The 25,317-nt window shown below is 50.2% G+C and overlaps 1 protein-coding gene across 1 annotated transcript in view; it reads right to left on the bottom strand.

Moving 5' to 3' along the window:
- The window catches only part of TLL2 (tolloid like 2), a 133,081-nt gene extending 108,182 nt beyond the window's left edge, over window positions 1-24,899 (bottom strand). The window contains exon 1 of the mRNA XM_001500497.7: window positions 24,435-24,899. Coding sequence (XP_001500547.2) covers window positions 24,435-24,624 — 190 coding nt within the window. The 5' untranslated portion in view covers window positions 24,625-24,899. The remainder of the gene's footprint in view (window positions 1-24,434) is intronic.
- Between the last annotated feature and the right edge of the window lie 418 nt (window positions 24,900-25,317).

Raw genomic sequence — 25,317 nt, 5'->3', positions numbered from 1 at the left:
AACAATATCTTCCCACAAGGTTGCTGTGAAATCAAGTAAGATAATATGAGTCAGTGTTTATTACCACAGGGCTGGTACCTGGTACCACTCAGGAAATGCGAGATAGCCAGCAGAGCCGCATCCTCCAGACATAGAGATCCTTGGCAATGGCCTATGTTAATGGTGATGTGCAGTGAGGCCAAGAGATGACCCACCCCCATGGGGATCATTGACTTAGCGCTAGCACCCAGCCCAGGGCAGCCCTTAGCCACAGCAGACACAAGAGGACGCTGGCCTGGCCCTGCCCCAGGGAGCACACAAGGGGAAGACCACGTAGCCTGCCACTGGATTCTATCCCATCTCAGGACCCAGAGAGCCCCCTCCAGCACCCAGCCCAGTCTCCTATCTTGTGGTCCTGGAGGCTCCCTGTCATGTGTCTAGATCCCACGCTCTGCCCTTCTATCCTACAGATCCTGTCTCAGGATCCCAAAGATAGTTGCTGTGGGTATCCCTCAAAGACACAGCCCAAGAAGGCTGCCTGCCCCATACTCGGAGAGGACGCCTCCCATGCAACGATTCCTCAGTGCTGCTCTGAGTCCTGGAGGCACCCCCAACATCAGGCTCAGAGCTACAGGATTCAAACCAGGGTGACTGGCACCCCAGGACAGAGGACCAGAATCAGGATGTCATCTGGAGCGCTCCCCCAGCCCATTCCACGGACATGAGCATGCTGTGCAGGGAGGCCTAGGGACTTGCTCAAGGTCACTTAGCAAGTCATTTGGCAGAGCCAAGACTCAAGTCCAGGATGATTCTCATTAAGCTCTGGTCTGAACTAGCAGAGTAGAATCTCTCCACATACATCTAGGAGCCAAGGGTGAAAACCTCTATACCAAAAGAGGAAGAAATTGGGTTTTGACATATCAAATAAGCTTGGGCAATGGTGGGGAGCCAGCAACCCAGACTCCTGCACAATGTGCTCTTCATTACATAGTTGCTTCAAGGATCTCAACCAAAACACTGGAGGAGATAGCAAGGAAGCTTAGGGGTCTGCTTGGAGGCAGACAGTGTCCCTCTGGGGGCTAGGGATTCCACAGAAGTCACAGCTTCATGTCAAGACAGTATCTACTGCAGCTGTATGGCTCCTCCTCAGGGAAAAAGGCACAGTAAATGGCAGACTGAGGAGGGAAGGCAGGAAGGAAGCACTCACTGAGCCAAGCATGCAAGAAGGGCTCTGTCTGCAACCTAAGAGGTGGCAGAGATGCTGTGAGAGCCTCTGGCCAGGCTCACATCCTGAGAAGGCAGGCTCCATCTGTGCAGGGATTTCGAAGGCTGCATCCGCGGAGTTCTGGAGGGAGCCCGTTTCTGAAACAGCCTCCCCTCTCAGCCAGAGGAAGCCCGTGTCTCCTGTCCTTTCATAGAGAGTTCTTGCTGTCCTCTCCTGAATGGGGGAGGTCCTGTTGTTCCAGAAGGGCCATAGGAGGTTCTAGCACACCTGAGCCATCCTGAGAGTTGCGGCTGCACCAAAAAACAGTCCTTCTATTTGAACTTCTCCTTTGCGGCATCGTCACAATGAAGCTAACTAATGTTCCAGCTTAACATCTATCTTTGCGGTTTCATGAAGGCAAGGACCGTGTCTACCTGGCCTAATATTGTTCTATCTTCAGCACATGACACACAGCGGAGGCACAGGAAAGGTTTGTTGAACAAATGCCTGAGGAAGCTCTGGAGGCCACAGAGGACTGTCTTCTGTCCTGAGTCTCTCCACCCTAGGGTGGAATCCAAGACCCAGCAGAGCTTCTCGGCCCTTCTGTAGGCGTTATTTATACCCCAAACAGAAAGGAGTGTACATTCTCCTGTAGGGACGGTCACTCGATCCAATAAGCCGAGGCCGTGTCAGGAAAGGAGGACAGGCCACTAGCTCTTAGCACTGTGGGAGACAGTCCCCGTGCCACTCTCAAAATAAGAGCAAAAACACATTTTTCAAACAAATCAGGTTGAATAGCTGCCCTGGCTGGGAGGCCACATAAGACCAGACCCAAGGCCCCACGAGAAGGCCTGCTGGCGTGGGCAAAGAGTTTTGCCCGCTGTGCTCACGACAGAATCCCCAGTGCCCAGAACTGTGTCTGGCGTCAGGAAACATTTATTGGTAAATTAATGAAAAGAATTTGTTCCTAATTCTATCTGTGTAAGTCCAACGCCCAAAGCAAGGTTAGATCGTTTCCCAGCCCACGAACCCTGTCTCCTTCCTTTTGAAATGATGGGAATATCTGAAAACATTAAACTGGTGAATTCTCAATACATCGTGAGTCTTGTTTCCAGCATCCATTCTGCCTTTCTGGCCCCAGCGAGGGCGGAAGGGTGACAGCTACTTCAGGGAAGAGTAGGATATGATCCCGGGGAGTTCCTATCAGACAGAAGGGGAAGTTCAAGGAGCCCTCCATGTCAGAGGACAGGAGAGAGAGGTGTGGTGTGAGGGAGCCTGGGCACATCAGGCTTGGGACCCATTCCTCAAGGCATAGGCAAGTGAGGCTGTGAGTCTTGGAGAAGCTGCCTCATCCACCACACACGGGGCAGTCAGACAGCGGGGGTGGAGGGCAGTGTCCAGAGACGTGGGCCTGCGGGTGCTCCCAGACCTGACTGCCAGCACCTGGCGCCCTGGGGCTCCGGCTGCCCCCACATACCCAGGGAGGAATGCAGAAGCGCGGAGAGCGCCAGTGGGCCGGCAGAGGCCTGAGGTCAGGGTGAAAAGGCCACAGAGTAGGATTTATCCCCAGAACCAAATGCTCAAGAGCACGGGCTTCACCAGCAGGTACCAGCATGTCATGCTGAAACGCCAGAGATGACCAGACACTCCTCAGTGGGTGCCACCAAGGCCCACGAACCCAGGAGTCAGACAAACCCACTCCCTCCCAATATGGACCAGGGTGCACTCAGATGACGAGGCCTCTCCGGGTCACATAAGCCTCATTCCCACCTTCAACGCCCTCCCACCATACCCCCAGATTCTGTGCCAGAAAAGAGCAGGGGGAGGAGGAGGAAATAGGAAAACTTGAAAATTTATTCCAAAGAGACTCTGAATTACCCAAAAGATACGACTTAATTAGGAAGATACTGAAATTTTGTCCCTTGATAAATTTAAGTCCTAATCGCTTTTACTCTGCATACGACGTTTGTTGAGTGACTGGCTGGCTGGCTGGCTGGCTGGATGTTCTTGGACTCCAGAGTAGTAATAACAATAATAATAGCGAATGTTCTTCAGGTGCTTATTAGAGGAAATTTAATTTAGCTGAAGAAAATAAAGAAGCTATATTTCTTTCCTACCTGGGTGGTAATGTAGGTAAATGTTTTACCTTTCTATGATTGTAACTGGTTGATACCACACAGCATTTGTAGGGACCATAGCAGTGGTTCGCAAACCTTAGTGCCAGGACCCATCAGCCCCTGCCCCCACCATCCAATAGGTCTGGAGTGGAGGTGGGGACTCTTGCTTTAAACAAGCATCTCAAGTGAATGTGAGGCCAGAGGTTCCCTGAGCCACATTTGGGGAACTATTGATCTAGAAGAGAACAGGAAGCACATAACCAGCACGAGCGCCCACTGCAAGGCCCCAGGAACAGGGCATCTCATCGGGAGCATGAGGCTCGCACATGTGAGCGCTCAGATCCTTTGGAAGACTTTTTTGATCATACCAGCTGATGCTGAGTACTGAGAATTTTTCTCCAAAACAACATTGCCTTTGGCGCTTCATTAAATCATGACTCCGGTCTGGGCTGGTTGGTGGTGCCTTGTCGGGTCTTTTCTCTGCAGGTGCCACAGCTCTGCTTACAGCTCTGATCTCGGTCTGCTGGTGTCACTTGGTTGTGTGTCCATCTCCCCCTCTCCACGGGAGGAAGGCGGTGTCATTCCTCAGGGCAGAATTAAGTCTTGTTCATCTGTGTGCCTGTCTCCCTCCACCCCAATTTCCAGAAAGTAACTTGGAAGCTCAAAAGATGTTTGTCAAGTGAATGGATGGATGAATGAATGAATGATTGAATGAATGGACGGATGGAGATTCTCAGACCACAGAGTGGTAACAACAATAATAATAGCAAATGTTCTTCAGGCGCACATAAGGACCAGGGATTGAGTAAGATGTCACACACACTATTTTATGTAATTCTCACAGGACCCAAATAGGTAAATATTTTTATTCCCATAAACCAAGGGTCCTAGAGTTTAACAACTTGCTCTACACAGTAAATTTGGAGCGGATGTCATCAGTAGACTGTCCTTGATCATCGTAATCAAAATAGGCGAAGCCATGAGTGTCACCAGGGGCCAGACGTCATTTTAATATCAAGAATAATTATGGCCCTAGCGTATAAGGGAAATATGAAAATAATCCAGTCTTGCTTCAAGATGAAAGGTCTTTGGAGCCAGCTGGAAAGACATTTAAAATCTTTAAAAGAAAAAGAAATGAAGAATTGGATCAAGTGATGTTGCAGCCCAGGGGTGTGTTGGACAGAAGAATCAGGTGACATGTAATCTGAATCAGGGAACCCGTGAGACCATGCGACCATCCTTCGAGGGCACCAACAGAGCCACTCCAAGCAGTGATCAGAGTTTCTCTGTCCTTCAGAAACCTCTGGAAGCAGAGATGACAACCCCAAAATTACTTAGGAGAGTAACTTCTAAATACTTTGGAATGTTCCTTAGGAGTTACCTTTTAATATTATGAATTTGGAAATCTAAGTATAAATATATTTAGGAGCATCAAATCCTTACTCTGAATTCTTCAGTTAGGTTTGAGAGCATGTGATTTTTCAGAGTAACTAATGGGTCTTAGATTTCAATTTTAAAAATTTAATTTGAATAACATATTTAGACTTGTGACTTTAACTTGAAATCTTTCCAAGTTTTTCAACGGCACTGGGAATGCTTTAAAGGATCCAAGATTGATCATATTTACAAGTTTAATTTATTAGATTCATAAGAATTATTTAAGAATTCAGGATAGATGTTTTGTTAGAGAAATGGACTACTTAAGAAGGAAATGGGATATATTCAAGTTTTAAATATGGTTTGACACGCTTACAAGAATTTAATTAAATTGTAAAAGCGCCCTTTTAGATGTTAGCAATTACTAAACCTTGCTGGATCTATAAATAAGACTTGTAAGTTAGATTTGAAAGCTCAAGGGTCCAGCCCGGTGGCACAGCAGTTAAGTTCGCACATTCCACTTAGGCGGCCCCGGCTTCGCCAGTTCGGATCCCGGGTGCAGACATGGCACCGCTTGGCAAGCCATGCTGTGGTAGGCGTCCCACATATGCCTCCTACACAGCAACCTCAGACAAAGGACCAGAGAGGAGATAGGACTTGGCCAAGGTCACACAGGCAGGAAGAGGCTTCACAGGTGTTTTAAGTCAAACAAAGCATCCCTGATTCCCAAATCAGAGCTCTTCCCCACCAAGTCAGCTCTTCCCATTCTAAGAAGTTAATAAGAAATGCTGTGTTAAACCACTTTCTGCACTGCATGACTTCTCAGGGCCTTTGCAATCCGAACAAATATCATGATTCTCCAAGCGAAAGACAGAGAACACAGGATTCTCCAAGAGAATGCAGCATTTCCCAACATGGTTGCCCTCTAGACTCTTAGGGCTAGAAGGGGCCCTCCAGTTCATAGGGTCCAACCCATTAACTGATGCCTGAGCGGCCTCTTCTCACACACCTCCAGTGACAGGGAGCTCACATCCTTTTAATGTGTCCCCCTTTATCTTAGAGCAGCTCTCTCTGTTTCTTCCAAAGCTAGTATTTCACTTCTTTGCCCAGAACCAAGACACTGAACAGAAAGGGACTGATCATTCTTGAGCACCAGTGATGAGCTAGGCTCTTCACACTCTCCTAACCCTCACAATAGCAACTCTGTACAACATGCATCATCATATGCATTTTTTGATGAAGAAATCAGGCTCAGAGAGATTAGACAACTTGCTCTAGGCCATCTGTCAATTCTAACTCAACTGCCATGTATCTTTGCCTTGAAGTGATCCGTGCTGCTCAGTAAGGAATGGAGGCATGGAAAGGAGGAGTAACGAACTCAGCTTTGGGGGTGGAATCAGGAAAGGCCTCAGAGGGCGTGATACTTGAGTAGGAGGATGACATATGAGCAGAAGTTGGCAAGTGGATAAGAAGAGGAAAGAGCATGATGGCCAAAGGAACAGCATGTGCAAAGGCCCTGAGAGGAGAAATAGCAAGGCACTGTAAGGGAGGAGCAGAAGGGGCCCAGTGAGGGGGGCCCAGGTGAAGTGGAGGACCCAGCCACGTGGCCTGCTGATGATAGCGAAAGCAAGGCAGAACATGAGGCCACAGGAGCTGAGAAGCTAGGCAGGGGCAAAAAGGAAGTCTCAGACATAGGGAACAGAATTCCAGGACTGTTAAGAGTGCCCAAGGTGGAGCTGGCCACAAGGAGTCCCTGACTTTGCTGCAGCACTTCACAGCTTGCCATCCCTTCCACGCACACGTTCTCCTCCTCTCCCACCCAGCCCGGGGCCTGGCACGGACCTTCAGAACATTGTCATAAATGAACGAGTGAGTGAATGAATGCTCCTCACTGAAGTCCTAGGGGAAGGCAGGGCAAGAGTCTTTAGCCCATTTTATGGGGGAAAGTGAGGTTTAGAGAAGTTCCCCACTAGCTCAAGTTTACAACTAGTGAGAAGGGGGCGGGGCTTGAACTCAGACATTTGGGCTCTAAACTTGGAGCTCGCTTCCCTGCCTCCCACAGGACCCAGTTTCCAGAATTGGGGTTCAAGCTGGGGGCTGATCTCATGGTCAGCGGTAAGAGCTCTCTTCCCAGATGAGCTCCTGGCCTGGCAGAACGGACAGCGCAAGAGGGATGCTGGGAGGGGGCAGAGCACAGAGGGGGTGGGCCAAGAGGGTCCTTCACATCCCTCTCCACCTAAGATTCCGGGATCCTGGGAGTATTAAGTGGGCCTGCAGAGCTGGGGAGTCTGTGAGCCAGACAGAAGCCCAGCCCGTCAGAGGGAGACCCTTCGACTCTGGGCCGCCTTCGGTCACCAGACACACCCTCCCCAAGACTCTGTTTCCTGGCGCCTAGAGAGCAAGAGGCCGAAGCAGCTTGAGGATACCCCTCCGACCTTCCCAGTCTATCCTGGCCACAGGCCCTGCCCCACCCCAGGGCTCACTTCAAAACCAGCGGGGACCTGGATTTATCCCACGGGAGTGGCCTCCAGCGGGTACTCACATTATCCCTCTCACCTCCACCACCAGGCCATTTCCTCATTTTCATTTCTGCGTTTGCAACTTGGGCCTGCACTGAGAGGTGGCTTATTTTCAGTCAGCTTCCACTTATGGACCTAATCACAACTGTTCCACAGTAGAGCTGCATCTTGGGACACCAAAGGCCCAAATTAAAGCAATATGGAACCACAGGGCTGGTCTATCTTGCAGAAGAGGGAGCTTGGATGCTGTGGGTGATGCTGGGCAGGTAGCTTTTCCCTTTGGTGGCATTTTCTTCACCCACACAACGAGATGGCTGAACCAGCTCAGTGCTTCTCAAGTCCACAAAGCCCTTGTGTTAGAAGTGTCTAAGGAGAGCGTTGATGTGAAGGTCCCCAGGCCCCAGCCAAGACCTACGAAAGCAGCATCTCTGGGGACAAGGCCCAGGAACATGCGTTTTAAATTCATGCCCCGTTCCGCCCCAACAGGTGCTTGCACATACTGAAGTTTGGAGACCAGCGGAGTCGACGGTCTCTGAGGTCCCTCCAGCTCGAATGTCTGATCTCACTACAATTCCTGGTAGAGAAATGTAGGGGATCCGCCCAGGATCCCTGTTTGTCCATCCCAATAATAAGCCCCTGGGGAAGGACCTCTCTAACGTTCTATAAGATAGTCACTGAGAGAGAAGCCGAGATTATTGGAGGAACTAAATGTGGAATATTCGAACCCCCGGAATCCTTCCCAGGAAAGAGGCTGAGGTGGCGTGGAGGGGCCCGAGGCAGGCAGAGTTAAAGGGAAATCGTACCCAGAGACACATTTAGTTCACTTCAAGTTTCCAGCAGAGGGATTTAACAGGTTTAAAGCAGTTTTCTGTGAATCTTTGTCAAGCGAGTGTATGTACAAACAAACAGGGAGGGTTTTTTTAGTAAAAAGTTAATCGGCTTAAAGTGTGCAACTAAATAAGCAAAGCTTACATTAAAGTGACCCACAGAGAAAGGACCCCATGGAAAGAAAGTTCTAGGAAATACAATATGGCCTCTATGTTCTTTTGTAGTTCCACGCTATAAATATTCATGGGGCGGTGTTAATGGGGTCCACAGCTCTATGCAACCACAATAGTTTTTTTGTTTATTCTCAGGACCATGAACTTTGAAACCATGAACCTAAATTTCAGGACGCTGCATTCAGGCGCGTTTGCAGAGCAGGAGGGGAGAGGTTCAGGCTCCCAGAGGACAGAGGAGAGGAAACGGGGAGAGATGTGAATCACGCCTCCTGGATCCTTTGGTTGAGATTAAAGAGTAGGATCTGTTTAGTATGGGCGGCCTCCTGTCTCCAGGGTTTCCAGCTGCTTCAGCCTGGGGAAATGGCCTTCCCAAGGCATAGATAGCTCAGTTACTCAGGCATATGGCAGAGAGGAGTGGGGAGTTGGAAATATCTTAATTGGATCAAACGGATTTGTGGCAAGTTTTATATTGAAGACTTTTAAAAACTAGTTTGAATCATGGAATTTCTAAGATAGAAAGAGTTTAAAAGTCATCTAAGTAATGTCCTTCTCAGGATTGTGGGGATATTGAGGTCCATGAAGTTAAATGACTTTCTCAAAATATCACATCTAGAAGCCATGTCTGCTGACTCTAACCCAGTGCTCTTCCCCTACACCGGGAATGGCAAATTTGAGACAACCTGTGCCCTACTTACCCTCTTTCCTCCACGGCAGATATCCCTAACTGATCACAACCCTCCTGTCCATTGAACCTGGACACAGCCTCCAAATCCATCTCAACACAGTGCTACAGAGGGCCAGCACAAATTGATAAATATGGCACAAGAGTTGGGACCTATTTGCCATCTACACCCTATATCATGCTGGCAACGTCCATAACCCATTACTCATTTGTTCCAGCTAAGGATTTTCTATTCAAAGTCACTTAAAGCCTGAACTCAGGGGTCCAAGAGAGCACACCGGAAAGTAGCAGGACCTGAGTCCATAGGACTCTCCATGGTAAAGATCAATCAGGACCTAGGAGAGCACCACATACAGATGGGTATGACAGAGCAGCTCAGCTCTGAAAGCTGATTCCATCTCAAGAGAACACCCAGCCCTGCCTTCCACCTTGGCTGGCATCATCCTCCTTTACAGACGAGCCAAGAGGGTCTGGCTGGTGTCTGGGTTGGTGGCTACCTTGCACAAGGCATATATGGCCTTCTGCCTCTCCTCTTCATCTATATCACAATATGGCTGCACCAATGCATTTCAGAGCCATGCCACAGCTTGGCTTTCCAAGCAGGACTCATTTGGCTTAAGAAATATCTGCTCAGCTAATTTCCCAGAAAAAAACATTATCCACTAGATTGGCATGAACAGGTAGGCCATATTTGCAAGGCCATTTAAGTTTTAGAACTCCGAATAGGTTTCATCTCATGTGCCAACCCCACTCAATTGGTGATGTTTCTGTGAGCACTGTGAGGTGACTTCTTGGACCCATCAGAAAGAGAGCCACGATCAATTAGCCACATCTGCCACTGGCAAGGAGGAGAAGGGGCATCGTGGGTGCCACACATTGGCCATTTACATATGTATGCTATAAAGATACTAAAAATATCTCCATCCATGTAAATGAACATCTGCGGTGAGCCCTGGGCTGTGATTAAAATTATTGTTTTTATAATTACTCTCCACCGTCTCTGCCCTGCTCTGTGCCCAGGGAGACTGACCCTGTGGACTGCGTCCTCCACATCCCCCTCTCTGGATTCCGGTTGCATTCAATCAGGAGGAGACCCTGACTGAACAGATCAGGGGGAAGAGGAGAGAGAGAGACAGCATTTCTTCCCTGCTTTGCTGCTGTGCCTCTGGCAGTAGGCACATCCTCTGCCATTGCCCCTCCTGCACCGCTCCAGCTCCTGTAACACTGCTCCCTCCCTGTCCCTTCAGCCACAGGCACAGCTTGCTAATCTCTGGGTGTCTCACACTGTTGTTTGTTCCTTCAACTCTGCCTCTGTAAGTAGTCGCTTCATTAAAGTCTCTTCATCTGAAACATCCAGGGTGAAGTCTATCCTGCTGGGACCCTGGCTCATACAGCTGTTCTAAGGAAATCTTCCCATTATTCCCACAGCTAAATAAGAAAATGGCATTCTGACTGATAGAGTGAATGACCGCTTTGGTCTAAGACAACACTTTTCATTGCTGAATTCCAGCAGAATATGATTTATTGCTATCTTACACCTGCTGCATTCCCACAGCCTGAGCTCACATGGCCTCCACTCAGCAATGGAGAGAAGGATGCAGTTTAGGACCTAAAAGCCAGAAGCGTCTTGGGCTCTAATTTTGCATCTTACGTGCCTGATTCCAGGACCAGGCACATCTCATAAGCCCTAATATCTCCACCGTGAAATGATCTCTCATAGAGCCGTAAGTTACCAGTGCAATTATGCAAGATTCATTCCCACAGGAGACCCTAAGTAGTGCAGAGAGTGGAAAGATATGCTAAGGCAAACTGGGTCCACCTCCAGCCACGCCAATAGCTATCTGTGTGATCTTGGACAAGTTGCTACCCCGCTGAGGCCCTCAGGGTTCTCACAGAAAACATGAAAAACTTAGAGTAAATAACCCCAAGGGTTCATGCCGGCTCTAATATTCTACAAGGTTTTACTCTAAGATCTTACTTTGTGTATCTGCTTAATGTACAGCAGGGGTAATGGGCCTATCATCGTTTTAACTAAATTTTCCTTATAAAGATCCAGTAAATTTAGCTTATTGTGGCAAAGATTTTCTTCCTTGTTCCATAATAATAAAATCCGATTTTCTTCCTTCTTCCATAGTAACAGAACCTTTGATTTTCAGTTCCAGACCTTCTAGAAGAAAGATCTCCCAGACTCCCATATAGCCATCTGTGGTGATGTGACTATGTCCTGGCCAATGGGATGAACACAGAAGTTACAAATGCATCTCCTGGGAACCTTCTCCTCACACATTCTTTGTCCCCTTTTGTTTCCCATGCCTTCCATGTCTAGGCCGTGTTTGTGATGGTTTGAGCTCTGGCTACCATCTTGGACCATGAGGTCAAGGGCCTCAACCTAGGGCCTCTGGAAGGAGATTGGATCTTGGAGGACTTCCTGGAGCAGAACTGCCATACTGGCCCTGGACTGTAGACCTCCAGACTTTGATGTGAAAAAGAAATTCCTGGCTTGTTTAAGCCAATCTAGCCAATCCAGCCAATTCTAGCTTGTTTAAGCTTGTTTAGCTTATTCCAGCTATCAACATATTGCCTCTCAGCTCTAAATCTACCCTCTTTGCCACGCTTTGTGATACTAGAACTGGACCCTGTAAACATTTCTCCTTCGTCAGTAGAGGGCACTAGAGGGATAGTGCAGGAGGAAGGGGCTTCTCTTCCTGGTTCTGGTGGTCTTTCTGGTTCCTAGGGAGTGGCTGCCAGCCTTGCTCAGGAGACCCATGGATGTCCACCCTTCAAAGTTTTGCCAGTACTCCAAGGTGCAATTCTCGGCTTGTCAGCCTTTTCCTGCAGCATCTCAGTGAGCTTCTCCAACCTCCGGGGGGTCACAGCTACGCCTGCTCCTATGAAGTTAGAATTTCAGCTTTGGAGGGGGTGCCCTTCCAAGTTTATCGCTTCCCTCGTAGCTACATCTGCTCCTCTGGCTTTATTTAGAGCTCTCTGCCTCCTTCAGCAGTGAGTCCCTTTTGCTAGTTAACAATCCTTTAGATTGAATTTTCAAATTACTGGTGTGGTTTCAGTCTCCTGACTGGACCCTAATGGACACAGCCAATTGACTTGGCTTCATTACTAGTAATTTAACCTGATCTTAACGGATATAGCCATGCGATCACCTCCATGGAAAAAGTGAATGAGAGGGGACAGAATAAGCTTTCCACTTTTTAAAAATCCTCTCTCCAAAAATTATTTGTGACAGACATGACAGATAAAAGGTTGAAGTCTTTAATATTTAAGAGTTCCCACAAAATGCTAAAAAAATGAACATCTAATCAGAAAAAAAAAGAGCATGAACAGAAAAAAAAGCACTTAAACAGGAAATATACACAGCAAAAGAAATACAAAAGGTCAAAAAATACTTTAAAAGGTTCAAAATCATTTGAAAAAGAAATACAATTACAATGTAAATGCAAATTGAAGAAATAGCAATATATTTTTCTCTTATCAAACTAGCAAAGTTTTAAAAAACTGGAATACAAAATGTTAATTTTAATGGGAGTGCAAAGGAGTAAAAAATTTTGAAGGACAATTTGAAAAGAAGAATCAGAAACCCTAAAAGCATGTCTACTTTTGACCCAGCAGTTCTATGTGTAGGAAGTTTTTCTAAAGAAATAATTAAAAATGTACATAAAAATCTAGCCTCAAGGATGACTCCAGCATCATTGTTTATAAAAGCAAAAGAAAAAGACTGGGGAAAAAAATCTATATGTCCAACAATAGGGAATGGAGTAAATAAATTATGGTGCATTTATACAATGATGTACAAAGCAACTAAAGTTGATGTTACACAAGCACGTTTATTACATAAGCATCTTTATTGTCATAGAAAAGGTTCATGGGACTAAGTGACAGTGAAATGCAAGCAGGTTCAAAGTGGTATGTACAGCATTTAAAAAAAATTACAAACATGCATAGAAAAATTTTGGAAGAATACACACAACAAAATGTTAACAGCAATTACTTCTAGATAATGGAATTAGCAGAAATATTTTCTCTTGCTCCTATATTTTCTAAATGTTCTCCACAGGGTGTGTATTAGCTGTGTAACTAGGAAAGCTGTTTTATGTTAAAAAAACAATCTCCCTTTCCTGCCCATCTTAAGGGCGCCCCAATGCTTGCCAGGCATGCCTTAATGAACGCCTTCATGTTTCCACGATGACCTGGAGGCACTGCTCAGCTGGGGACCTCTCCCATGCACACAACCACAGTCTCGCTCCCATCTTCCCTTCCTTCCCATTCCCGAGTCTGGTCCTCATGCTTCCAGGCCTAGAACTCCTGGTGGTCCTCCTCCTTCCTGTTTCTCCAGATCCTAAGCATCACCTGTCTTCATTATAACAGTCCTCTGCTCAAAAACCATCAATAGCTCTCCATTCCTTAGGAGACACGTTTCCAGCATCTCAGCTTGACATTCACTGTGCCAAGCCTCTTTCCATCTCGTAGCTACAAAGTAAGCCAGAGTCACCCCGCAGCCCCAGACACAAGCATTCCTGCTGCCTCGCCTTGATTCATGCTGTTCATTCTGCCTGAAATGCCTTCTGCTGCATCCCAGCTTCTCCAGATCCCACCCATCCTTCCAGGCTAAGCTCAGGGTTTACCAGCCCCTTATCAGGAAGCCTTCCTTGATTGTCTTTCAGTAGTCGCTACCCTTTCCAAATCCCTATCAGATCTCATTTGCTCAGTTTTTCACCTGACAAATACTGGTTGAGCATCCACCATGTGCCAGGCACTGTGCTTGTGGCCTGGAAATCAAATGAGTCTAGTTTCCACCCCCTGGGGCTCCCTGTCAAATGCACAGACAGACATTGAGCAGGTAATCACATCACTGAGGAGACCCAGTTCTGCAATGCAAAAAGGGCCACACAAGGAACAAAGGTGATGAGAGATTTAAGAGAAGGGACCTGACTGAGATCAGGGCCAGCGATGGCCTTGGGGGGAAAGGAGTCCTGGAGGAAGAGTCAGAGTTGACCATGAAGAGAGTCCGGACGCCTTTCCAGGCGGGAGGAAGAAGCTGTGGGAGGCGAGCTTGGCAGGTAAGGGGAGGAGGCTGGACAAGTCAGAGGAACAGGGCCTGCCGACCCTTCTCATCCCAAGTGCGAGGGGAAATCATCAAGGGGTCCTAAGCGGGTCTGATTTTTCAAACAGGATCAGATGTGAGTTTCAAACAGATCACTCTGCCTGCAGTGTGGAAAACAGACTGCAGGAGACAGGAGGGGCAGCGGGGAGATGGGTTCAGACACTGTCTCAGCAGCCTGCACTGGAGCTGGTGGGGGCTTGGACCAAACGGTGGCAGCGAAAATGGAGAGAAGTGGATGGACTCACTTTTGGAAACAGAATTGGCAGGACTTGAGCTGGACTGCCTGAGAAGCGGAGGGAGAGACAGGTGTTCAGGATGGCACTCGGGTTTCTGGTTGAAGCACCTGGATGAACTCTGGTACCACCTGGTACCTGCAACCACAGGGCCCAGCCCTCAGTGAGCCATGGCAGACTCTGAGCCCAGGGGAGAGGATGGGAAACCAGCACCAGCTCATGGGGGAGGAGAACTGACCCAGAGCCATGAAAAAGAGTTAAGGAGGAAGGCTCCTGTGGGAAACTGGCTCATGCAGGACTCACATCAACTCAAGGCCAGTAACCCAGGTGGGAGGAAGGGGAGGAGGCTCCGTGCAAATTGCAGGATGAGCCGGGAGATAAGTGGCCCAGCTGGCGGAGCAGGCAGACTCAGAGCTGAACATCAACGCTCAAGTGCTCGTGCAGGCGAGCTTGAGAATATTTATTGGTAATTGACAGAAGTGGTTAGAGGTGGCGTGATCACATATAGGTCTGTAACCAATCAGCAGGAAAGCTCGATTCCTGTTGCTATGTTTGCATCCAGGCAGAACTGTATTACGAGCGGGCTAAGAGGACACTATGAGAAACCTGCTTCTATGAATTCGGTTTATCTGTCATCCTTGCCTTGCTTCATGGATGAGAGCGAGTGAGCTGTGGAGCAATAAATTATCACTTGCCACATGCTATGGATCCCAAGAGAACTCTTTGCAGCCCTGAGAGGGAAAGATAAGCATGCACAAGGCCGCTGAGAGATTGTCATTTATAGGGAAATTCTTAAATGGGGAACAACAATAGGAATAATAATAATAGTAGTAGTAGGCAGAAGAGCTAACAATTAATGACTGCTTGCTAAACACTTCATGTTCACTGCCTCAATTAATCTTCAAACAAACCTATTTGATGGGTTTAATATTATTCCCATTTTCCAAATGAGGAAACTGAGGTTCAGAGAGGTTAAGAAACTTAGTCAAAACCACACAGGTAGTGAGAGCAGAGGCAGGCTTCACTCCACGGGCTGCCTGATGCCAAAGATGGTCTCTTAAACAGGATGTTTCACTGCTTCTGCTCTGTCACCCAGGCTGCCACTCACCCAGAGCCTCCTTGGGAAACATCGGCCATCAAAGTCCTCTCCCTCTGGGAGATGGCTGGACCCAACTGACCTGACACCCAGACGCTGCCCTAGGCCTTCTGAAGAAGGGATGGAGGAACAGAGAGGGGGATGATGCATTTCAACACCTTGAATTATTCATTTATTCTCCCCTATGCTTTGAGACTAAGAGTACTTTGAAGCCTAGAATTGTCTTGTCCTTGTTGAATTCCCAGCCAAGGATAGAGAAAAAGGTAGGGAGAAGCTGTGGGCTGTGTCTTCTGGAGAATAAGTGCACAAACAGGACCTTCAGCCTGGGCAGCGTGGAGACGCATGCTGACTGTGTGTGGAGGGAGTCAGGAGAAGGGGAGCAGTTCCATGGCGGAGAGGCCACGTGCTTAGAGGGGAGGACAGGGGTGTCAGGATCTTGTTCCACCACGTACAAGTTCAATGTCGCGTGCAGGTCCCAGCTCAGCCTGTCCCCTGGAGAGCACGTCCTGCAATGGCCATGAGCTCATAGGAGCCCAGACCATCTCTTGGCTGAGAGACCAGTGGAGGGAATAGAAGGAGAAGAGCTTTGTAAACCATTAGGTGTTGCCCAAATCTCTAAGGTAATGCTGCAACCACTGTGAGGGTTAGTGTCATTGTTCTTCCTTTTGAAAAACACAGTGAAGGTTGAGAAGGCAAAGATCTGTGGACCAACGAAGTTACAGCCTCTATTCAGGTTGTTTGACTAGGTCTCTACGGCAGAAGGATGGGCGTCACCATCAAATGTGGTGTGGGCCCAAATCCTGCTTGCACCTCAGCTTTTGGGAACCTGGAGACCATAGGAATGCTGGTTTGGAAAGAAGAGTGCTGGGAGAAGCCACTGGCTGAACGGAGGCTCAGGCCCAACACGATTCACCATCTCCCAATTGTCAGGGGCTGGCTTCTTAGGTGGGGCCCAGACACCTGGTTGGCTTGCAGGGCATGGAACCCCAAGGAAGCCAAAGAGATTCATGGCAGATTTGTTTTTAGACCAAGGTCTCTGGATACAGAGGGGCTATTGGCATCGGCATCATTAGGGAACATTAAACTCTGACAACATCATCTGGCTTCAGTTGTTTGATACTTGGTTTCCTGCCACTTGGAAACCTTGTTGGATTTCTGTGGGATGATTATAATAAAAACAATAATATTTACTGAATGTTTGCCATGTTTCAGGCACTACTAAGTGCTGTGTCTATATTAACTCATCTAATTCTCATAATAACCCTAAGTGGTAGATAATCGTATACACATTTTATAAATGAGGAACCTGAGATCCAGAAAGCTTAAGCAGGTTGCTCAGGGCCCCACAGGCATTAAGTGGCAGCACCGGATCTGAACCCAGGCAATTTGCATCTAGAGTCCGCTCCCTTAGCCCCTAGGCTCCCTCACGGGAATGGAAAGTGGGGCTGTTCATGTGACACAATTTAATCAATACACTTTTTGCACGTGGCAGGTTCTTCGGGGGCCACAAAATTATAGTGACGTTTCACATGAATTGAGTGCTTCTATTTGCTAAGCACAGTATGAAGAGCCTTTCATAGAACAACAAGCCTGTGAGATAGGAGCTTCTATTAACTGCATTATATACACAAGGAAACTGAGGCTTTAAAGGCTGAAGGATTACTCAAGTTCTCATGGCTAGTAAGTGACAGAGCTGAGAAAGAAAACCCGTCAGCCTGACTCCAAAGCTTGGGTACAGAACCAACGGGCTGGGCACTCACACAAGCATGGCGCAGGCTGAGGAGTGCCCTGAGAGTGGCCGGAGAAGCCGCGGATAAGCGGAAGGTCCAGAAGTGACCACAGAGGTGCTGCTGAATGAGACGAACTGCTTGCTGACCTGTCTACACTCGGCTTCCATCAGGCCCGTCTTCCTGCTGAGACGGCCATGCTCACGCCCATGAGCTGGGAGCTCCCGGGAACAGGGTTGAGGTCTGATTGGCACTTAGATCCCCGTTACCCAGTGCACAGCCCTGCACGTGCCAGGTGCCCTGCAGATCCGGGGCTGCTGTGGATGGCTCTGCAGCACAACCACTGCCCCACCCCTCCTCTCCTCTCACTGTGCTGGACAGAGGATTAAAGAACACACGTGCCACCCCCAGGAGAGCATGTGAGATGCCGATCGTTACATAACTGGGCAGAAGAAAGAAAGAAAAATGGGTTCCACTGATGTCAGGGTTGGGGACCTACCTTGAATGATATCACTGAGGACTTCTCTGTCTACAGGACTTGAGCTCTGTCTACAGGACGGCATTGGAAATCAAAGGATCATCAGTGTCGGGCAGAGGGTCTAGGCCTGAAGCTCAGTTTCTCCACAAGCAAAATGGGAACCGTCACAGCTGCTTGTCTGCACGTGGGACTGGGTCAAAGGTCAATGGAGGTGCGTTCTTGATATCATTCAGCTCTTGGAACATCCTCATCCAAAAGGGACCCATGTGTTCCCCTTCCTGGCCTCCCCCTCCAGACGCTGCCCACCCCAGTGTGAGTCTTGGCCACTGTTGGGACCTCTGCATTCTGTTTGGCATCTGACGGCCACACCCTCTCTGCCTGCTCTACTGAGCTGAACCCTCTGCTCACCTGGCTTTGTCTCTCAGCAATAGTCACTCAGGAGCCAAGACAGTGCGTTTCCTCCCCCAGCTCTGCCCGTCCTCATCTTCACTTACTTTTTTTTAATCTTTATTGCGCTGTAACTCACATACCATAAAATTCACCCTTCGCTTTCTTTTAAGACCCTGTTTAACAATAATTATCAGCTCTGAATTTAAGAATCTCTAACGTGAAATCAACTGTTTGTTTATTACAAAAATTCAAATTCCTCTACAGCATTTCAACAAAAGAGTTCAAGGACTACTCGCGAGCACCTGCTCTGAGCTCTCATGATGCACACATCAATTGATGAGCACTTGCCTTGTGCCAGAAATTGTGCTAAGCACCTGACAAACACTGTGTCATTTAATCTTTGTTGCAACCCTGAAAAGTGAATATCAGTAGTTCTTTTCAAGTGAGGAAACTAAGGCTCAGAGGGGTTAAGGAACTTGCTCAAAGTCACAAAGCCTTACACAGGTGGCAGATTTTAAATCCAGGTCTGCCAGGTGTCAAACCTCTTAACCACCTCTGGCCCTGCCCCAGTGCACTGTGGGGGGTGAAATATTGGAGACAGAGGTGGACCAGGTGCTGCTCCTGCCTGGTGAAGCAGGAAAGAGAAACATTTCATTTCAGGACGGCTCTGAAATATTTTGACTCCATCAAATCAGCACCTGCCCATCAGCAAGGACACCACGACAAGTAGGGGTGAAAACTAAGTTGTAAAAATGCCAGCTGCCCTCATGTGGGTGTGGCCCATAGGGGTGGGAGTCTGACGGGGGAGAGAAGAGGTGCCAGGGAGATGGCAGCTCCGGTGCTGGGGACAGGCCATGCCAGGGAGATCGGCTTCCAGGAGGCACCATGGAAGCCTCACATCTGGGCTTAAGAAACCAGGGAGCCTGCCACTGCCATGAAGGATGGAAACTCCAGGGGAGCACTGCCTGGAACTCCACGGTCCCCCAACCCCACCCTGAGCACTCTAGGGAGGGCTGCAGCCCACTGGGCCAGGTCTGATTCACTTTCCACGCTGACAGTGAGCTTGGAGGTTTCTTCAGCCCCAGACCCAATGCACATTCATCATTCCTGGGGCCGGCCCCGTGGCATAGTGGTTAAGTTTGGCACGCTCCGCTTTGGCAGCCCACGTTCATGAGTTTGGATCCCAAGCACGGACCTACACCACTCATCAGCCATACTGTGGCTGCGACCCACATATAAAGTGGAGGAAGATTGGCACAGATGCTAATCTTCCTCAAGCAAAAAAAAGAGTAAGATTGGCAATGAATTTTAGCTCAAGGCTAATCTTCCTCAGCAAAAAACCAAAAAAACCCCAGAAAATTTTTTAAAAAATCATCATTCCTTCATCCAGCAAATACTGACAAGCACCTACAGTGCATCAGGCACTGGTCTAGGCACTGGCCTTGCAGCAGTGAGCAAAGCAGATAAAACTTCTTGACCTCATGGAGTTTCACATTCCAGTGTCGCATCATAACATGAGGGCTGCTAGGAAGAGGTGCCCTAGACAGTGCTGTCCCCAAGGGCTCTGGGGGGACCCCGAAAATAAGGACCTGATTGGTAAGGTCACTGTGCCTTGGAGAGAATGATAAGGCTGAGTAGCGCCCCAAATTCCAGGCAGAAGTAAGGTCTGAAAGCGTGGGGAGGGAATGCGAACTTCCCCAGGAGGAAAGAACCAGCTCCCAGGCCAGTACCTTCACCACCGGCTCCTGAGACAGAAGCTATCAACTATAGTTCTTTATGTAGGAATATATACATTTATCACATATGAACACACAGCAGGGAGGAAGGCCCTGGCGTTTATCAAGCCACCAGCTGAAAAGTAAAGCTAGCTGTCAGCCAGTTTCTTTGGATTTAATAAATCCCAAAGGCCCTGCCGCACTTTACAGTTTACAAAGCTCTTTCGTATCATTTGAGCCTCACGTAGACAATTTTGGTGACCTGAGCCACATATCCGCAGCTCAGCTCTGGGCAGTTCCATGTGTCCACGGCATGTCTCCCCACTTTTCTTCTTAAGAACTTTTTCTGAACCTGTAGACCCACTGCGCCTGCACACGCAGGTGCAGGCTGGACGTACCGGGAAGTCAACGCCTCAAGGAGTGTGGCAGGTCATATTTTCCCAAACTGGCTGCAACAATATCCCCCACTCCCCCGCTGTTTTAACAACCTGACTCTGACACTGCTCCCATGGAGAGGTGCGTCTGTGTCCCCTCCCCTTGAATCTGGGAAGGCTTGAGACCACAGTGGAAGTGATGCTATGTAGCTTCTGAGGCCAGGTCCGAAGGCAGTACAGCTCCCGTCGGGCTCTCTAGGGATGCATGCACTTAGAATCGAGCGACCATACTGTGAGGAAGCCTCACCAGCCCACAAGGAGAGACACCACACACACAGGCCGCTTGGGGGTGTTTGGGCCAACAGTCCAACAGAGGCCAGGCAACAGCCAGCCTCAACAGGCAGACGTGAGTGAGAGAGTCTCCAGACAATTCCAGCCCCCAGGGGTCGAGTCATCACCAGCCTACAAGTCTTCCCAGCGGAGTCTCAGACATTGTGGAGCAGAGACCAACCATTGTTGCAGTGCCCTTTCCAAACTCCCCATCCACGGAATCACCAACATAATACAGTGGTGGTTGTTCTAACCACTGAGTTCAGGTGGTTTTTCACACAGGAATAGAAACTGGAACAGGGAGCCAACAACGAAGGACAGCAGCCTTTGGATGAATGCTCCAACCTCCTGTTCTCTGGACAGATAATTCTGGGAGGCTGTGCGGAAGCTTTGCAGAGGTCCCGTGGGGACAAGACCCGTCAACTAAAGCATCTACCTTGATTCCACTCCCTTGGATTTCCTCCCTGCTTGTAGCACTCTCCCTCCTCCCTCACCCTGCTTCTTGGGATCACCTCCCAAACAAACTGTCTGCATGCAAGCCCTGGTCTCTGAGGAGCCCAGCTACAACTAGCCTCATGTCCGCCCTGCAGATCAAGTGTTTTGTTCCCAACCCCATTTTGCAGATGAGGAGACTGAGGCATGGAGAGGGGAAGTGACTTGCTCAAGGCCACACAGAGAGTAAGAAGCAGGATCATGATAAGGACCCAGGCCTTCTGGCTCTGAATCTAGCTAAAGAACTATGGCTGAGGGCAAGCAGGGAAGGGAAACCCTCAGAAGCTTTGCAAAGATTGCTCTCAGAGGCATGGTGGTTGGAAGGGTGTCTTGTAATTTACTGTCAAGTGAACCCTTGGTTGCACTTACAATATCAGATGAAAAACAAGATGGCAGAGCTATGGACCGCCAGACAGAGACCAAGCCCAGGGAGCCCCGCGCATCTTTCCAATCCCAGGCCAGGAGGGCTTCACAGATTCATTTCTACTCTCCATCATCTGATTTAAAAAGCATCTCTTTTTACAGCATTAAATAGATTGTTTACAAGTAAATTGAAATTTGACAGTTTAAAACTTGCTTCAAAGGTCAGTGTGAAGATGTCCTTTTGACAAATTTCTAGGAAATCTGTTTATAAAAGACCTAACTATATGTCAGGCACTGTTCTAAGCACATTAATCTATTAGGAATCATTCTCATTTACAAATGAGGAAACGAAGGCACCGAGAAATTAAGTGACTTGCCCAAGGTCTCACAGCTTGTAAATGGCAGAGTAACTAGTAAAATCTGTGAATGATAAAAGACTTACTTGTTTGGTCAGCCTCTGAGAGATTGAGCTGGAAGCAAACGTCATAGAACCACAGAACATTAAGTAGGAAGGGGTCAGGGGCACAAACTCGAATGCCCGCAAGGTATGAAGTGGGCACAGGGCTAGACAGCTGATGTGGACCAAGAGAACCAGCTCCCTGGACCTGTCAGTTTGCAACCCTAACAAGCCCAACATCTTCACTCTACAGATGAGGAACTGAGGCCCAGAGAGGAGGGGACTTGTTAAGGTAGCACAGCTCCCGAGAGGCCAGGAATAGATCCAAGACTCTCCTCTCTGCACTCTGCATCTGCAGCAGAATGCAGACCCCTCTCTGGGGGAGGGGCAGGTGGGAGGAGTTTTAGAGTCAAAGCTCTGAGGCAGGTCCTAGGCGGAGGGCTTCCGGCTACAGGGTTCTGGGAGTTAGGATTGACTGAGATAGAACTAGAGGCTGCCCCTGCAGGTTTGGTTGAAACATGTAACCAGGAAATGCAGTGTACCCCTGAGCCAAGAGGCATGTCCTTTCATCAGACTTCAGTGCACTGCTGAACTGCCTGTTGTCATTCCAGAAGGCTGTCCCCTCGCTCAGGGATTTTCCAGAAGTGTGGGCAGACTGAGATGTAACCTTTTCCCCAGGTCTCCCTTGCCTTCGCCCTCTTCTGGCCACTCTTAGCATCAGCATAGCCCAGGGAGAGGCCAAGCGGTTGGAGGATCAAGGATAGCTGTGGAGGATGCAGGGAGCTGGCGGAAGCCGACATGCAGGATCCTCTGCTCTCCAGCCCTGCCTGCCCATCCCATTCTGTCTGCAAAGAGTCACAGAAGACACATTCCCTGGTCATCCAGCATTTTCTCCAAAGTTACTGGAGAAAAATGAGGCCCCAACAGGCAAACCTGTCGCAGGGTTATTCCACAAGGCTGAGACTGGGAGCTGGGGAGCTCTCCTATTCAGACCTATGTCTCTTTCACCTGGATCTGCAGCACCCAGACCAGCACCCAGCAAACCGGAGGTGCTCAGTACATTCCTGAACAAATTGATCGCTTCCCTGGTCCAGGCCCCAGCTGTCCACACTGCCTCCCAGAGTCCCCAGCTCACATCAGTAGAGTCCAGGGTCTGACAGGTGCAGGTGATGGTCGAGCCACCCTCTTTCTTCAGCCTCCATCCTATTTTTGCAGCCTCCATGTCCCCCTTTTCAGGGCAAGGCCACCATTCCAACAGGGCTCCAGAGACTCTCCTCCCAGTCACGAGCCGGGTCCCGTGAGGTACCTCAGTCAGGGCACACAACCTGCTCACCTTCTCTCAAATTACCCAGGAACCAACTCTTCTGCCCACCTTCCTAACTCAGAAGTCCCCCACAAGGTAAGCAATAGGTGAGTATTTTGGAGGAATCTTTCTGCAGGGTAAGACCAAGCTCCTGGTTTGACCTCCGACCTTCACAAGATTCTCAGGTCTCACAACCTCTAGCTCCGCCCACCTCCTAGTAACCGGGCCTTCCCCAGACTTCCCCCACTTCTCACCTGCCCAGCTCCCAGCCTAGAACACAGCCCCTGCAGTAACAATACCTTTACAGTGCCATCATCATTATTCCATTTGCAGAGCATTTGCTCATAAATCATCTGAGTCCTCCTAAAATTACTGGCCCCAATTTAAAGATGAGGAAACTGAGGCTACTAGAGGTCTCCAGGGCGTGAAGGAATGGGGCCACTGGTCCATGGCACTCCCACAGACCTGGCCAGCACAGCACCTGGAAGCAGCAGCCTGCCCTTCTGCGGATGGAGGCTGCGCTCTGCCTCCTGTTTCCTCACCCCTGCGGGCCGCCAAGCGAAGAGACCGGACTATGCCTAGGGATTAAACACCACTACCCGCAGGCCCCCGGCCACTGGCCAGGAGCGGCTCAGCAGGCCTCCGAGACCATCCTCTCCCGGGAGCGTGAGCACCGACTGTCCCAGCTGGGACCTGCCCCAGACCCATCAACTCTCTTTGGAACATGTGCTTGAGCCCTTCTGGGGCTGACGCCTCAACTACTCTGGCTCGGAATCCGCTCCTCTCAGGACACAGGAGCCGCTTCGTGGCTCGTGGGAAGAGGGAGCTGCCGCGCCCGGCCGCGATTTGCGCCAGAAAGACTCGCGCGTCCCGGGGCGCCGCTTCCTGGCGGGATTAGAGCACCTGCCGGCTTCCATCTCCGCCCGCCCAGGGCGACCCCCAGGCCGGGACCACGCTGAGGGGGCTACAGGGAAGTTTGCGGCAACGTGAACCATGCACATTCTCCCTCAGCTACCCCTTTCCTTTTGCCTGCTGTGAAGCTTTTCGGTTTTTTAAATTCTCTTCCCAAGAGTAACCGCAAGATCTTGGGAAACTTCGCGGGAAACTTACAAATGCCGTGAAATGGGAGCCAGCGACTCCTTCTGAACCTGGGAACGCCGCGCCCAGCCCCGCTCCTCCGCTCCAGCCCAGGGCGTCCGGCGGTGGCCCGTGCTGACCACCTGGCTGTCAGGCGGCCCGGGCGCCCGCCCCAGCCTCCGAGCGCCCTCTCGGCCTGGGGCACCCGCCCTGATTCGCTCTGGGAGTGCTCCCACGGCCGCCACCCCGTGCGCGCCGCAAACCCGGGACTGGGACGTCCCAGCCGGAGTCGTATTTAAGCAATTCCTCTGGGGCATTGTTTTCCCGGGGAGCCCGGGGGATCTCGGGGGAGGGGAGGGGAGATCCGTCCCACAGACGGCAGCGCAGGCTTGCCCACCACTCATTTGCATTTCAAAGGCAAACTTCTGCCGGACTCCCCTGGCGGCAGCGGCGGCGGCACCTACCGGCTTTGCACGGGTCGTGGTAATGCTCCAGCTGCTGCTCCGCGCCCTCCTCGAATTCCAGCGCCGAGTAGTCCGAGGCGGCGTCCGAACCCTCCCCGAGCCCCCCGGCGTCGCGGGGCAGCGGCAGCAGCAGCAGCAGGGGAGGCAGCAGCAGTGGCACAAGGGGGCCGAGCGCAGTCGCCTGGGGCATGGTTGCGAGGGGCCGGGGGAGACCGAGGGAGTTGCGCGCACGGAAAGCTCGGCTGAGGCGAGGGACCGTGCCCAGGGTCGGGTCGGCGGCGGCCCGGGCGCGGCAATTACGCGCGGCTGCCCGGCATGGCTCGGGCGCGGAGCGAGCAGAGCGCGGCGCCCTCGTCCGCGTCGGGGTGCCCAGGAAGCCGCCGCTCGGAGCTACTTGCCTGGAGGCTGAGGCTGCGGCGGCTGCGACTGTGGTGGTGGTGGCGGTGGTTGGAGCAGTGGCCGCTCCGCCCCTCTCCACCCGGGCTGGACCACACAGCCCTCGCCAGGGGCCCCGGGCAGCCAATCACTCGGGCGCCCGAGGCGAGGCCCCGCCTCTTCCCGGCACCTCCGCAACTTCGGAGGAAGGGGAGCGAGGTGAAGATGCTGAAGGCAAGGACCCGGGTCCCGTGGCGCTCCCACCGAGCCGAGGGCGCCCTTCTCCGGGCACCACCTCGGCCTTGGGTCCTGGAGAACGCTACTTCTGAAGATCAAGGCTGGACTTCCCGCCTTGTTTTATTCGCATAACTCACTTTACAACTCCCCGATACACACGTGTGCGAAGGCAGGCAGCAGTGGTTAGGGCTCGGAGCGCAGGACCAGTAATCCGATGTAAGCGGTCCGCGGCGCAATCAGCTCGCTACGTGCTTTCGGACAATCGTCCCCT

The sequence above is a fragment of the Equus caballus genome, chromosome 1 (assembly GCF_041296265.1).
Source record: "Equus caballus isolate H_3958 breed thoroughbred chromosome 1, TB-T2T, whole genome shotgun sequence".
NCBI lineage: Eukaryota > Metazoa > Chordata > Mammalia > Perissodactyla > Equidae > Equus > Equus caballus.
The sequence above is the reverse complement of the archived record's forward strand: the minus strand, read 5'-3'. Positions and strand labels throughout refer to the sequence as shown.